The 14,860-nt window shown below is 41.7% G+C and overlaps 1 protein-coding gene across 4 annotated transcripts in view; it reads right to left on the bottom strand.

Moving 5' to 3' along the window:
* DUSP22 (dual specificity phosphatase 22) overlaps window positions 1–14,860 on the bottom strand; it is a 77,832-nt gene that overhangs the window by 44,555 nt on the left and 18,417 nt on the right. For all 4 annotated transcript variants that reach the window (XM_029054047.1, XM_039910659.1, XM_029054045.1 and 1 more), the window contains exon 3: window positions 6,683–6,765. In XM_029054047.1, the coding sequence (XP_028909880.1) occupies window positions 6,683–6,765 (83 nt within the window). The remainder of the gene's footprint in view (window positions 1–6,682; window positions 6,766–14,860) is intronic.

Raw genomic sequence — 14,860 nt, forward strand, 5'->3', positions numbered from 1 at the left:
CACTGTTTCTTCATTTCTTATGTTTTTTCCTCCTTCTTACCCCACTTATATTGTGAGTCTCTTAGAGCGCATTGTGGGCAGGGAATGTGGTGGTTATATTGTTGCGTTGTACTCTCCCAAGCATTTAGTACAGTGCCCTGCACGCAGTAAGCACTTAATAAATGATTGATTGATTGACCTACTGGGGGGGGGGGGCAAGGATCTTGTCTAATTCTCCCTTGGATATTTTTTCCCAACGCGTAGTACAGTTCTCTGCACACAATCAATAGCATTTTTGAGCACTTACTGTGTGTTGAAGGCTATAGTAAGTAAGCCCTTGGGAGAGTATAATAAAGTAAACACAATTCCTGCCCTCAAGATGCTTAATAATTATTATTACTAATGACACTTAATTTGTATATCATTCAGTCTCTTCACTGTCTCGCTTTCCACCTGAAAACATTATTTGCTGCAGAAGTTCAATTCAGTAAGTGAAGGTTACTGAACCAGATTGCATAACCAGCTTGCATAACCAGGGTCAGAGGGCCCCCCAAAAAGCAAAGATGCTAATGAGCCTCTCACATCATCATGACCATCAGTAGTATTTACTGAGAGCTTACTTTGTGCACAGAGCTGTAATAAGCATAGGGAAGAATATAATCAAGGCAAGTCTGCCCCCAACAAGTCTGGTTGTAAATGGATGAGGGCATTAGACTATGGGTGTTATAACTGGGTGCCCACCTCAAGTGACCCGAAGTGTGTCAGGCTTCCCAGAACAGATAACTATAGAAGACATTATTTACTCTGTCCTCTTGGACAAAGAAACAGCATGACCTAGTGAAAAGAGCACGAGCCGGGAGTCTGAGGACCTGAGTTCTAATCCTGGCTCCGCAACTTGTCTGCTGTGTGAGCTTGGGCAAATTATTTAACTTCTTTGTGACTCAATTACCTCATCTGTAAAATGGGGATTAAAACTGTGAGCTCTATAGGGGACAAGGATTGTGTTCAACTTGATTATCCTGTATCGATCCCAGCAGTTAGTACAGTGTCTGGCACGTAATAAGTACTTAACAAATACCATAAAAGTTAAAAGTACTGTTAACAAATACCATAAAAGTAAGAAGTACTGCTAACAAATACCATAAAAAAGTAAAAAGTGCTGTTAAGCACATTGCAATATGGTCCCCATTTCCTGAACCCCCACTCTGTACAAATATATACACACATGCAAATTAAAACACTATATTTACAAAATTCCTTATCCTCTCCTCTCATCTACTTTTCTGTGTCAGGGAATAATAATAAAAATAACAAATAATAAACAGTAATAATAGTTGTATTTGTTAAGAACTTAGTATGTGGCAAGCACTGTACTAACCACTGGATAGATACAACACGCTGATCAGGTAGGACACAGCCCCTGTCCCACATGAGACTCACAGTCTAAGTAGGGAGAACAAGTTTAAAATCTCCATTTTATGGAGGAGGAAACTGAGGCTCAGAAGTGACTTACCCAAGGCCATACAGCAGGCACATGACAGAGAGGGATTAGAACCCAGGTCCTCTGACTCCCAGGCCTGTGTTCCTGCCACAAGGCCATGCTGACTAGTATTTCCGAACCTATTGTTTTTAAATCCACCCACATAAATACTGTGTCCAAGACACTGTGAAACACAACCCAATTAGAGTTCTGGCAGGGAGTGAGGGCTGTGTGCATAGTAGGTGTTCAATAAATACCACTAAGAGTTGATCTGCACCCAGTAAGTGCTCAATAAATGATTGATTGGTTGATAGGTGGTGAAGAACCAGTTTAATGGACCGCTGATGTGGTCGCTGTGTATTTGGTTTCACTGCAATTGTGCCCTTCAACACACCTGCCCACCTAAACATGAGGCACTTTCTGTTTGTGAGAAAGCCAAAGTAAAACACACCTTTCATGGTGAGTCACCAACGGAGTTGTGCAAACTCATGTAATCCTTTTAAAGGAGCTTGTATATTAATAATTTAACCAAGCCAACCAGAAAACGCAACCTAACAAAATCTGAGTGGGTCAGTCATACTGAGCAGATTATATAATGTCTTTGGCCAAGCAGTTCAACTAGAAACTGTGTGCGTACTGAAACTGAATGTTGGACGACTCGGAAGACAGATGGCTGAGGATGTACATGGCTTCTTTGCTGGTTACCTAAAATCTGATCTAGGGCTTTCCACACCCCTCTCCAACAGGTTTGGTGTTCTCCACCCAATCCTCACAATCATTCAGTCAGTCAATCAATGGTAGAAACCTGGTGTTTTCCATGGACATCCACTTCCGAAAGGACGAAATGAAAATGCAGCCCTGCCCTTTCTTACCCTGGTCCCTTTCTGCCAGTAGTGCTTATTCTCCCTCTCCCAGTTCAAAACTGCACTCCTGTCATTCATTCATTCATTCATTCATTCATTCATTCATATGTATTGAACGCTTACTGTGGGCAGAGCACTGTACCTGTCCCAGAGAAACTCTACCCATTCTTCCAGCTACTGTTCATTTCCCAGTCTAATCACCAAGGAGGTCCCTGAATCTAGGAGTGTTACTGAACCAAAGTCACTGGCGGTTGGATCAAGGACCTTCAAAGCCTCTCTCTTTTTTGGCATCATTAAAGTCTTTATCCTCACAGCACCTGTCCCACACACTAGAACTCAGAGCCCATGGTTGGGGATGTGATTCTGTCTTGGGGGCAACAAACTGCAAAACATCATGTCTGTGAACAATGGAGAGATATAGGCTTAGAGATCCCATTTAAAAACAAAGCTCCCAAGTAAGTGACATTAACCTGAGGCTAAACAGCTACACAAGTAAAATGGCTATTACAGGTGATGGTGAATTGGTGAAGACAGTCACAATCCAACAGGAAAAATTACAATTGCAAGAGAACCCTTCCTCTCCCGGATCAACTGATTACTAGGAAACTATAACTCTGACACTAACAACCAGTAACACTTTTCAGTGGCTGCATTTGCTCCCTCATTGACTTACTGGGTTGCCTTACCCCAACAGGCAAAGCAATTGTGGTTTGTTTTGGAGGAAGAGATGGGGGGGGGGGGGAATATCATTCCAACAAGCCTCGATTAAACAAACTCGCTGTGAGGTTTAGAAAACTGAATTTGAACTGTACTACATAAATGTTTTAGCACTGAAAACTGTATTCCAGGAATTCAAGAAGTGTGTGGCCTAGTGGAAAGAGCATGGGCCTGAGTCAGAGGACCTGGGTTCCAATCCCAGCTACTCCACGAACCCACTGAGTGACTTTGGGTAAGTTACTTAACTTCTCTGTGCCTCACTTCCCTCATCTGCAAAATGAGGATTCAATAGCTGTTCTTCCTCCTACTTAGACTATGAGCCCCCTGTGGGACCTGATTATTCATTCATTCAATTGCATTTATTGAGCTTTTACTGTGTGCAGAGCACTGTACTAAGTGCTTGGGGGAGTACAATACAACAATAAACAATCACATTCCCATCCCACAGCGACAATCACATTCCCATCCCACAGCGAGCTTACGGTCCAGAGCAGGGGAGACTGATATCAATACAAATAAAATTACAGATATATACATAAGTGCTGTGGGGCTGGGAGGGGGGAAAAGCAAAGGGAGCAAGTCAGGGTGACACAGAAGGGAGTGGGAGATGAGGAAAAGAAGGGCTTAGTCTGAGAAGGCCTCTTGGAGGATATGTGTCTTCAATAAGGCTTTGAAGCAAGAGTGAGTAATTGTCAGATTTGAGGAGGGAGGGTGTTCCAGACCAGAGGCATGATGTAGGTGAGGAGTCAATGGCGAGACAGGCAGGATCCAGGCACAATAAAAAGTTAGCACTAGAGGACTAAAGAGTGGGCTGGGTTGCAGGAGAGAAGTGAGGTGAGTTAGGAGGGGGCAAGGCAATGGCGTGCTTTAAAGCCAATGGTGAGGAGTTTTTGTTTGATACAGAGGTGGATGGGCAATCACTGGTGTTTTTTGAGGAGTGTGGTGCATGTCCTGAATATTTTTGCAGAAAAATGATCCGGGCAGCAGGGTGAAGTAAGGACTGGAGTGGGGTGAGACAGGAGGCTGGGAGGTGAGCAAGGAGGCTAATGCATTAATCCGGGGGTGGTTAGGATGAGTGGTTAATATGGTAGCAGTTTGGATATAAAGGAAAGGGTGGATTTTAGCTAGATTGTGAAGATGGGACCTACAAGATTTAGTGATGGATTGAATATGTGGGTTGAATGAGAGAGAGGAGTCAAGGACAACACCTAGGTTACAGGCTTATGAGGATGGTGGTGACGTCTATCGTGATGGGAAAGTACTCTGATAGCAGTGGAAGGGAAAAGAAGACTTTTTTTATGTTGAAGAAAGAGCTGTCCATGTCTATTCAAATTTCTAAAGCAATCTATTACTTTCTGACAGTCAACATCTTCTTTGTAGAAAAAGGAAAGGGTTTTAACCAAAATTTAAACTTTATCAAGGAAGTTCCTGATACTAAGGAACTGGGTAACAAATGTTTAATCTATTATTCCCACAGCAGCTTCAAAGCAAGACAGAATTATTTCTTAGAATTCACTTATCAACAGTCTGACCTAATTAACTTGTACCTACCGCAGCACTTTGAACAGCATTAGATACATAGTAAGCACTCAACAGGTATGGTAAAATAAAAACGAAAACAGTATTAAATGTGTAGAACACTGTACTAGGTGTCTGGGAAAGAAAGAAAAGTCATAACTGACACAATTGATTAGCTATGCTATTTATTGAGCACTTGTATGCCATGCATTGAGCTAAGCAAGATAATGAGATCAGACACGTCTCCTGTCCCCCATACAAGGCTTGTGATCTAAGAGGCAGGGGGTGAAGGTATTTTATCTCCATTTTCCAGATGGAGGCCCAGAGAGGTTAAATGATTTGTTCAGTTGGCCAGTGGCAAAGCTGGGATTGGAACCCAGGTCTTTTGACACCCAAAACCATGCTTTCTCCACAAAGCCACACTGCCTCGTGATCCCTACCACTTAACAGTCTCTTTGAGGAGGCTCCCTAGTACTCTGCTGACAAGCAGGAAAAGAGCAAGCAAATAGATCAGGTGTTAATAGCCCAGAGGTGGAAAAAGATAAGGAGTTTTTCTCTGAAGCTCTCACGTTGTAATAATACACACTGCACGTGGAAAGATTTTTTTTTCCTTAAAAACCCAAAGGCATGTTTTGAAATTTCAGCTTGAAGAGGTTCGAGGTCATTGGTCGCGCCATGAGCAATCACTAGGGACCACATAAAATAGAGTTGTAGTGCATGTAAGTATAAAGAGCAAAAATAACATAGCATGCCTGTTCTTGGGATGTAAATAGGATGTAGATGATGAATTAAAATAAAGGAAACCACACATTTTAGCAAGTGATTTAAAGAGGAAGTCAAGCACTTTACCGTTAAGACATATTACCTAATGAATATCTTGACTACAAAATACTATATGATGATAAAGTGGAGATTTGGTTTTTGTTTTTTCAAAGTGGGCTGATCTGTCAGACAATCAGCAGCAAAGTTTATTCAGCAAAATCATAACCAGTAATGCAATTTTTAGCTCCTTTCAACAGTAAGCCATGAATTAAGGAGGAGAAGAAAACTTATTTTCTAGCTTCACCCTACCTAAATATCTGGGGCACTTAGGAGTTTTATCCCTTCCTGTATCCTATTTCACTGATTGTGTTCCTGACATGATGAAGTTCTTAAGCATCCATTATTATGCAGTATTCTGATGCTACCTTAATTTATGAACCCTTTGGTGGACATGAAATCTACCAAAAAAAAAAAAAGCCAGGTGAATTTACTCATTCCTCACAGTGACAACAGGTTGAAGCAGGATTATTTCATTCAGAGAGAGACCCCCCCACCCAACTGCCACCCCACCCTAAAGTAAAAAAAAAACACATTCATCACAGCCAGTAAGCATTTTAAATTGGGCAGTCTAGGTCAATTAGCAGAAACAAATTTCACTCCAGGCAAACAGCTCAAACCGTCCATCAGCTTAAAATTGAAGATGTTTTTGGAATTAGTGTGCAGTGGCAGGCAGACACACCCTGTTTACTCTAATATGCACGCAGCACAATAATAAGGCAAACAGCTACAGCATTGCCGATTTCTGGCACCAAACCCTAGAGAAAGCTTGCGAAGGAATGACAACTCACCTTTTTAATTGTCCCTTTATCCCACTTGCGAAAAGTATGTAGAGTTTAAATGTTTTCGAGAAGATTAGGAAATGGGCTGTATAAACTTTTTTTTTTTAATTCTCTAAGTGAAAGAGACCCTTTTTGAGAAAGGGAATGAAAATGGATTTTAAATGTGATCAAAACCCAGAGGGAAATGAACAGAGGTTTTTACCCCTTGTCATTAGCAAAGGAAGTAGAAATGGCCAATGAGGACGGGCTGCGGCAGTTAAGATAATTGCCTTTTCCTCTGTGAGCCAGACTCCCTGTGGTGCCAAAAACTGTGATATAAACAAATACAGTTGATTCTCAAAATTTAACATACCCCAAATCACAGAGAAAAAGAACAGAAGTGATGGGGAACTAAAGGAGGGGAATCAAGTTCCACATTCATTCCCCACTTAATTTTAAGCAAAGTTACATTTGATTTAGTATAAATTTAACTTGGTAGCTAATTCAAATCTGTTCACAGACAACCCACAAATTTATAGTCTTACCTCAAGCATAGGTCGAGCACTATCGTGGATGGAGAGAATGTGGGTAACCTTATTCTTGTTCAATTGCTCTGCATCTCTAGCATCTGACAGGGATAGAAAAAAGGACACTTTAATTTTTATGAAGGTGATTCATTGTTAAAAAACAGTTAGGATAAATGCCAGTCCCTCTGTTTCTTGAAACTTCAGACCTAGGATTCAGCTGATCTTAAAACTTCATTAAGATAAAAAACATAAGCATTAACGATAGACTACATAGAAGGAAATCACTGCTGCGGATTAAAAGAACATGCGCAAACACCCCACATTTCATATTATATCTGACACTTGAAAACCTGAACTGCATTAAGGTTATATAAGCATTGCCACTTTAATATGAATGTTATTAGAGGGAGTAAAAATTAGACTTTTGCATTCTTCTTAGTTTTTTAAAACAATTCTCTCAGGCTCCTGGCGGAATAAAAAAAAATTAAGTACCTTTCATCACAACCAGTAATTCAAGTTAAAAGTAAACACCAACTCCTCCACTAAGAGTTAGACACAGAAACCTGTTGGACCAGTATTTTACCAAATACAATGATAGCCAAGTAGTGGAGTTGTGTTACTTTTTTAGGACTTTAAAATTCACGTTAGGGCAGTATTGGGAATGGATGATGGTAGTTGATTCTAAGAACCCTGTCTGAATGAATGCAGCAGCTTCTTGCTATTTAATATTTTGCATATTTGTAGAGCCTGGAGGTCCCAGAACTGCATTCTTTTGCATGCTTAAGCTAAAGATCGTTCAATTTTTCTTATGGAAAGTCCAGACAAATCTCACTGGGGATTGAAATCTTCTATTAATCTATTGAGCATGTACAGGCAATTCCATAGCTTCCTTCATAATCCCCTCTTATCTTCATTTTATCTCTTTTATGCTCCTCTAAGACTGTAAGCTCCTTGAGGGCAGGGATCATGACTACCAACTGTACTCTCCCAGTGCTTAGTCCAGTGCTGAACACAAAGTGAGCACTCAATAAATAACATGCAGCGTTTGACTGAAGAATTCCAACCAACTCAATCTCGTAATGCCAAATCGGAAGTCAAATTTGCATTTTTGGACTCTGCACACTGACTTTGAATCTAGAGGTGCACTGAGTCACTGAAATCTTGATGGCAAGTCTGAAGCTCAACGTTTTTCATCCTAGGCTGGAGACTCAGGTTGGGTTGAAGCTGTACTGGGCACCATGCAAGAAAACAAATAGACAAAATTTCTTTCTTCTAGGACCTTACAGCCTAATCAAGGACACAGTAAAATGAACAAGTAGTGGAAAAATAGGTATACACAGACACATACGATACACAGAGAACAAAGCAGAATGAGATAGGCTCAATGATAGATGTTACACGTCATAGAAATTCATCCAGATTTCAATACTCATCAAATTTGTACCCGACATTAAATGAAGGTTTAAATCCTTACACATAGGATGACTGAATGAAATTCAAAGTTTTCTCAGTGCCTTAGAAAACCCAGAATTAAGTAAAACTACAAGGTAGTCTCTTAGGGATGAAGAATAAATAACACATATACAGGGAGGGCAAAGAATAGCTAGGCATTAGATCAGCAGAAAATGTCCTGAGAGTCATAATTAGCCTGAAGCTAAATACAAGGCAGCAAATACCATGTTTTGTTTTGAATAGCAAAAGTCAACATGGTCTGAGGATGTAGAATCAGAAGTAGGACATAACTAGAGTTTGGAAGTAATCAGACTTTCTACTATTCTTGGCGATACCTAGGACTGTACAAGGAACTGAAAAGAACCCAGAGGAAGAATCCCCAAGCCATTTTAAAGGGATGGAAAAGCAGTCCCAACTGAGGAAATGTTAAAGGAACTGGAGTTCTTACCCTTGAGAAAGGAAATAAATCAAACGTACTTACTGAGCACTTACTTTGTGCAGAGCACTGAACTAAATGTTTGGGAGTATACAATAAAACAGAGTTGGTAGACATATTTCCTGCTCATAATGAGTTTACAATCTAGAGGAAGGTCAAGGTGAAAGTTTGTTGGGAGAATGTGGTTTGACAGGGCTCATCACATCCTTCGAGGATTGAGCAAGAGATAGTGAGTTTCGAATGCAGCAAGAAAGAAGTGGTGTTGGGAAAAAGAAAAACTTCTTGGCAGAATGACAAAGAGTGGAACCCGCTACCAAGGGAAACTTTGAAGAAAAGAAAGGACATTCAGTTCACTGGCTGGTTTTAGTAATGCACCTGACAATGTCGTGGACTGGACAGGTGGCCTCCGAGGTTTCTTCCAGTTCTGTGGGCACCCAAGATTTTAAGAATTTGAGGAACTGGTTTGAAGTTTACCTAATCCATAAATTAAAGACTAGCTTGCCGTGATTTGTCAGCATGATCAAAGATACACTGACAACAAAAATCTGTATTCTGGGTATACTGAACCCGAGGGCAAGATGTATGTTTCATTCATACCCCACAGCACAAGAGAATGACAAACACCAAACCCTGAACATAGTCTGCTTATTTATCCATTCCTTCAATCGTGAGCCTAGATCTTTTTTCTGGTATTCAATCTGCTTGCTGAGCTGTTTTCTGTTTCTCTGTTATTTAGCGTGGCTCAGTGGAAAGAGCTCGGGTTTGGGAGTCAGAGGTTCTAATCCCAGCTCTGCCACTTGCCAGCTGTATGACTTTGGGCAAGTCACTTAACTTCTCTGTGCCTCAGTTACCTCATCTGTAAAATGGGGATTAAAAAACAGAGACCCACGTGGGACAACCTGATCACCTTGTATCCTCCCAGCGCTTAAAACAGTGCTTTGCACATAGTAAGCGCTTAACAAATACCACCATTATTATCGTTATTATTTTACAAGTCAAGTTAACAGACAGGGTACTGGGACACACTTGGGGTTCCAGGAGCTAACAAACATGTATATGAGCACACAAACGTGCATGCGTGAGTGTGTGTAACAGAAACTAATATATCTTTATTTTAAGACATGTAGGGGGTCCCCCTTTTTTATTTAGTATTTACCTTCCCAGGCACTTAGGACAGGGCTCTGCACACAATAAGCATTCAGCAAGACCAATGATTGATTGATTAACCCGGAGAGAGGCCTGGGACCATAGGTGTGTATGGAGCTGCCTCTTTATTTTCGATTCTCTGAAAATGGACAAGGAAATACTACAGGAAGTCAGAGGTGAAGAAGAAATGTTGGATGAGTTTCCTACATCAAGGACATCTACAAAGCCTTCATTCATTCAATCGTATTTATCGAACGCTTACTGTGTGCAAAGCACAGTACTAAGAATTCGAGGATCTAGTTTGAAGTATGATCACCTAATCCATAAATTGAAGACTGGCTTTAATTTAATTTAATTAAAGCTTCTAAATTTTATGGGTCCATGACATAAGGGTCAGGACATTTACCAGCATTTGTTGAGTTGTACTCTCCCAAGCACTCAGTACAGTGGCCTGCACACAATAAATGCCCAATAAATATGAGTGATTGATTTACCACTGTAATCCTGCATTGATTTTCTTTGCAAATCCATTAGATAATTGCTCCCTATCCCCATTTTCAAATGTATTTTTCAATGATAAAGAGAGAAATCGGTTATTTATATTTCTATGTTCCATGGGAAAAAATTCATTCTAAAGAAATAATGCTCCTTCAAACTCTGTTACACTTTTAAAAAACTACCTAGAATTGCTGTCCCAATATATTACAGGTGCAGGCATAAGAGTTGGCATCAAACGACCAATTAAGGAAACGACTCAGGAATTGAGTGTTTTATGTGTTTGTTGGCATTAGTGTTGTCTATATTTAGAGCATAAGCTTCCAGAGGGTGGAATCCATGCCTAGTCTTCTTGCTTGTCAAGCGCCCAGCCCTGTGTCATGGCTTTATGGGCCCTAATGGCTCTCTTCTCTCACACACTTGCATCACTCTCCGGTACGAGGGTGGTGCTTAGTCATTCTTTCAGTCTACTAAGGTTCCAATTCAGTAATACTTGTTAGTTCTCTGCATCGCTGCAGCAGTTAATGAGACGGTCACCTTTTGGTCTGAATGTGTGAAAGTACCTGATTATGTCCCTCACTAATTCCCAGGGTAGAAACTACATCAATAAACAGTCTCTGATGATGAAAGACAGTGACTCTTTCCAAATCTTGGCCCCTCTACTAAAGCTCATGGATGTAACTACTGAAAATGGTCTGTGTTAAGAAACGGATCCATTAATTCTTTTGAGAAACCCACCTAAATAGCATTCCAAGTATTAGAATTGGAGAGTGTATTCATAAAACAGTGGCAGCTCATGTACATACATATAAAATGTGCACAGACCACAAAGTTTCATACCGGTTCTTCCTCAACACAAAAATAACAGTGGTATCACCTGGATGATCTTTCTATACTTGCAGAAGTTCATTGACATCTCAGAAATCATGCCATTCCTCTAAGCTATGAGGTTTCAATACTATTTCTAAGTCAGAAAACAGAATTGTAATGCATTTGCAATCACATATTCAAAGTGGTAAATTTCAGATAGACAGCTGTCTTAATTCCTTCGTAAGCCTATTCAGAATAGGGTGACCAGGTGCCTCCTTTTTAAGGGGTTTTCCATTTTTTGAACATTTTGTCCCAGAGACTCAAGTAGTATTTTGGAAGCAGCAGAATGCTCCTCCCTTTTAAGTAGGGAAATGAGCACAGAAAAGCCTACTCCTCTTTTGGCTGAGACAATTCTCAGACAAGCCGGGGACAGTTGTGGGCTGATTGCTCAGTGGAGAGGAGAGAAAAGCATTTGGGGAGATGCTTCCCCGAAGAATCAAAGTGACATGCCAAAATGAGAGAGAGTTGCTGCTGCTCAAGTCCTTCCTACTGGTGAGGGGCCAGGTTGAGAACGAGGCTCCTGGATGGCAAGGAGGAGGGATGGAGGGAGTTCATGGTGGAATAGCTCGAGGAACTGCTTGGGAGGGAGGCCAAGACATGCACTTCCACTGGTCTAGGCAACACAGTCTACATTATCAGTAGTAACCCATTCATCTCTCCTCTTGCCTATAGCAGCCATCCCTCCTTCCATTTATTAGTCACGATTATTTAACCTGGGAGAGGGATAGCAAAATTCTTCAAGCGTCCGTTCTGACAGATAATCAGTCTCCTCTAGGCATTAAGGTGTCTTAGGGCAGATGGCCCAAACTCTTGAGCCTCAGATCGATCGGGTTGGTCCCGGAGACAGGAGATGAGGCTCGGTGGAATAAAAGTTTAAGAAGAAGACACTCACTCTCCAGCAGATGAGGTGGAGTGCAAGCTTGGAGCTCTTTAAAAACCCTCACCTCCAGTATGAACCATACCTTCCATGGAGGTTTGCTCTCTCGCCACTTTCCTTTGCGGCTGACCACTTACTAAGGACTTAATAATAAGGATAATAATAATAGTGATATTTGTTAAGTGCTTACTACATGTCAAACACTGTACTAAGGGCAGGATAGAAGCAAGATAATCGGGTTGGACACAGTCCCTGTTCCACAGGGGGGAAGGAGACCAGGGACTTGTCATTGCCCCATTTCCAGAAGCCCCAGAAGCCTGTATTCCCACCCTACTACTTATTTTCGCTTCTCTCCAACTACAACCCAGCTCTTACGCTTCACTCCTCTAATACCAACCCCCTCAGAATCCTTCATTCTCATCTCTCTAGCCATCGACCTCTTGCTCCCATCTTCACAGAAACTTCGGCTTCCAACCCCATCCACTCCCACCCCCAACCCAGAGGCAGAGGGAATGACTACCTTCCCAAGCCCCTTCCTGCCTCCTAAAATAAATCTCCTCCACCCCTTCAATCAATCATATTTATTGAGCACATACCGCAAGCAGAGAACTGTAAGCGCTTGGGAGAATACAATATAACAGAGTTGGTGGACATGCTCCCTACCCACAGTGGGTTTACAGTCCTTCCTGATGGGGATCCACCTCCTTCTCATGTGAAAAAACTAATAATAATTCAGTGTCAAGTTCTGTTCTAAGCATTGGGGTAAGTACAGTGCAATTGGTTCCAACACAGTCTCCCTCTCCCACATGAGGCTCGCGGTCTAAATAGGAGGGAAAACAGGTATCGAATCCCCATTTTATGGTTAAAACTGAAGCACAGAGAAGTTAAGTGACTGGCCTAAGGTCACTCAGCAGACAGTAGTGGAGCTGGGATTAGAACCCTGGTTCTCCTTCTCCTAGACCACACTGCTGCAGTGTAATGTCAGAAACCCTCTGGATATCAAAAAACATAACTGAATTTAATTAACTTGAGAGATCTCCAGGGCAAAGGAATTCCACATCTCCCTCAATAGCTCATCTTAGCATCTCCCATCCATCAGTCAAGAAAAACTCTTATGTTTAATTGAGCTCTCACCATAAATTAAACCTCTTGCTCTTTCCTCAGCAGACATAAATAATGAATGACAATCCATCTAATCAATAATCTTTCATGAACTTGAAGGCAGCTACTTCTGAAAGTGTCAGGAGATTCCGCTTCTCTGGTCACTCTGTGACCATAGCTAATTGTTTAACCCTTCTAGGCCCCAGTTTCCACATCTGTAAAATGGGAATGAGGTAAGTGATCTCCTTACCTCTTGGACTCAGCCTCTTGTTGGGCTGAAACTATGATTTATTAGCTCTGCTTGTATTTCCCTCAACACTTAGCACATAGTAAGTGTTTAATAAATGCGGTTATTAAGTCATCACTTGTCCAGGAAAAATAATCCCAAACTTCTCAACTCTGTAATGATTATGGTTGCTCCTCTCAATTAACAGTTCTAGTTTCTCCACTTTCCTTATGAACCATTTATGCCAAACTAGCTGAGTTTTAATATACATCTATCTCCATTGAGGCAAGCTATGCCCGAAACCTACCCAAATTATTCCACCTTAATACTCAGAATGTTCTACACAGACACTGTCCTTTCTCAATGTTAAAAACATTTCAATTGAAATGTGTGAATGAATGCATCAATCAATCAATCGTATTTATTGAGTGCTTACTGTGTGCAGAGCATAGTACTAAGCGTTTGGGAGAGTAAAATATAACAGAGTTGGCAGACATATTTCCTGCCCTCAAAGAGCCTATGATCTAGAGGGGAAGACTAACATTAAGACAAATTACGGGTATGTACATAAGTGCTGAAGGAAGAGACTCCCAGGTATAGTTTTTCTGCTGTTATTCTGTGATTGTCAAGTTAAATGTCAGGCTTCTTCTCACCACGACTGCTGCCTTTCTGGGAGTGGAGTGCCCAAGTGTTCCCTCTGTTCGTTCCTCTAAGGCAATGTTTCTCAGGTTGGGCTGGGAGGAGACCAGATTAGACCAGTGGCATAGTTGTAGACCTAATCAATCCATCAATGGCATCAACTGAGTGTTTACCACATACCCACCTGAGGGAAAACCAACCCCACAGACCAAACTCCTCCACCCAGGAGGCCCATTCCTGCAACTCCCCAAGTTTCCCTTCTCCTCCATCATCCTCCTCTCTTTCCCCCAATCCCATCGAGAGCCAATCCAGTTCCTGTCTTAAGAGTACGGGGAGACTGGATGCAAATGAGCTTCGGGCCCAGAAAGGAGAGGGGGTAGGAACGGAGAGAAGGGGAGACTAGACTGTAAGCTCATTATGGATGGGGAACAAGTTTACTCATGGAATGGATCTGGAGACAAAGAATGAAAATTTAGCAATCTCATCCTAGATCGGACCACTGGTCCATCCACCCCAGTAATCTCTGAATGCTTCCCAGCATCCTCTGGTACCACCGCTCACCAATTGTTCTCCACTGAAGTGCACTCAGTGCACTCTCATAACCGAGCAGGGACCAATCCATCATGAGCCTTTTCAGTTCTCTTTTTCCCAGCAATATAACAAAGGTTCTCAACCTCCTGGGAGAATTTTAACTTGAAATGAAATGCATCGTCTCCTTTCCCAGCCATCATCTGTGAAGCTTGGGCAGATTCCCCCTGCAGCTTCCCTCTCAGGCTATGATCCCTAACTCTCTTGTCTTGAGGCAAAGGGACAGACGTCCTTCTTAAAGCACAGAGAAAAAGCACGCCCAATTCTTGGGTTCGGCTGCAGAGCCCTTAATCTCGTGGCCTTCGGAAATGTACTGATGCCACCAACAAAACCCAGCACATCTCCAGAGATCCCATTTGATGGATG

Source organism: Ornithorhynchus anatinus, chromosome X3 (genome assembly GCF_004115215.2).
Source record: "Ornithorhynchus anatinus isolate Pmale09 chromosome X3, mOrnAna1.pri.v4, whole genome shotgun sequence".
Classification (NCBI taxonomy): Eukaryota; Metazoa; Chordata; class Mammalia; order Monotremata; family Ornithorhynchidae; genus Ornithorhynchus; species Ornithorhynchus anatinus.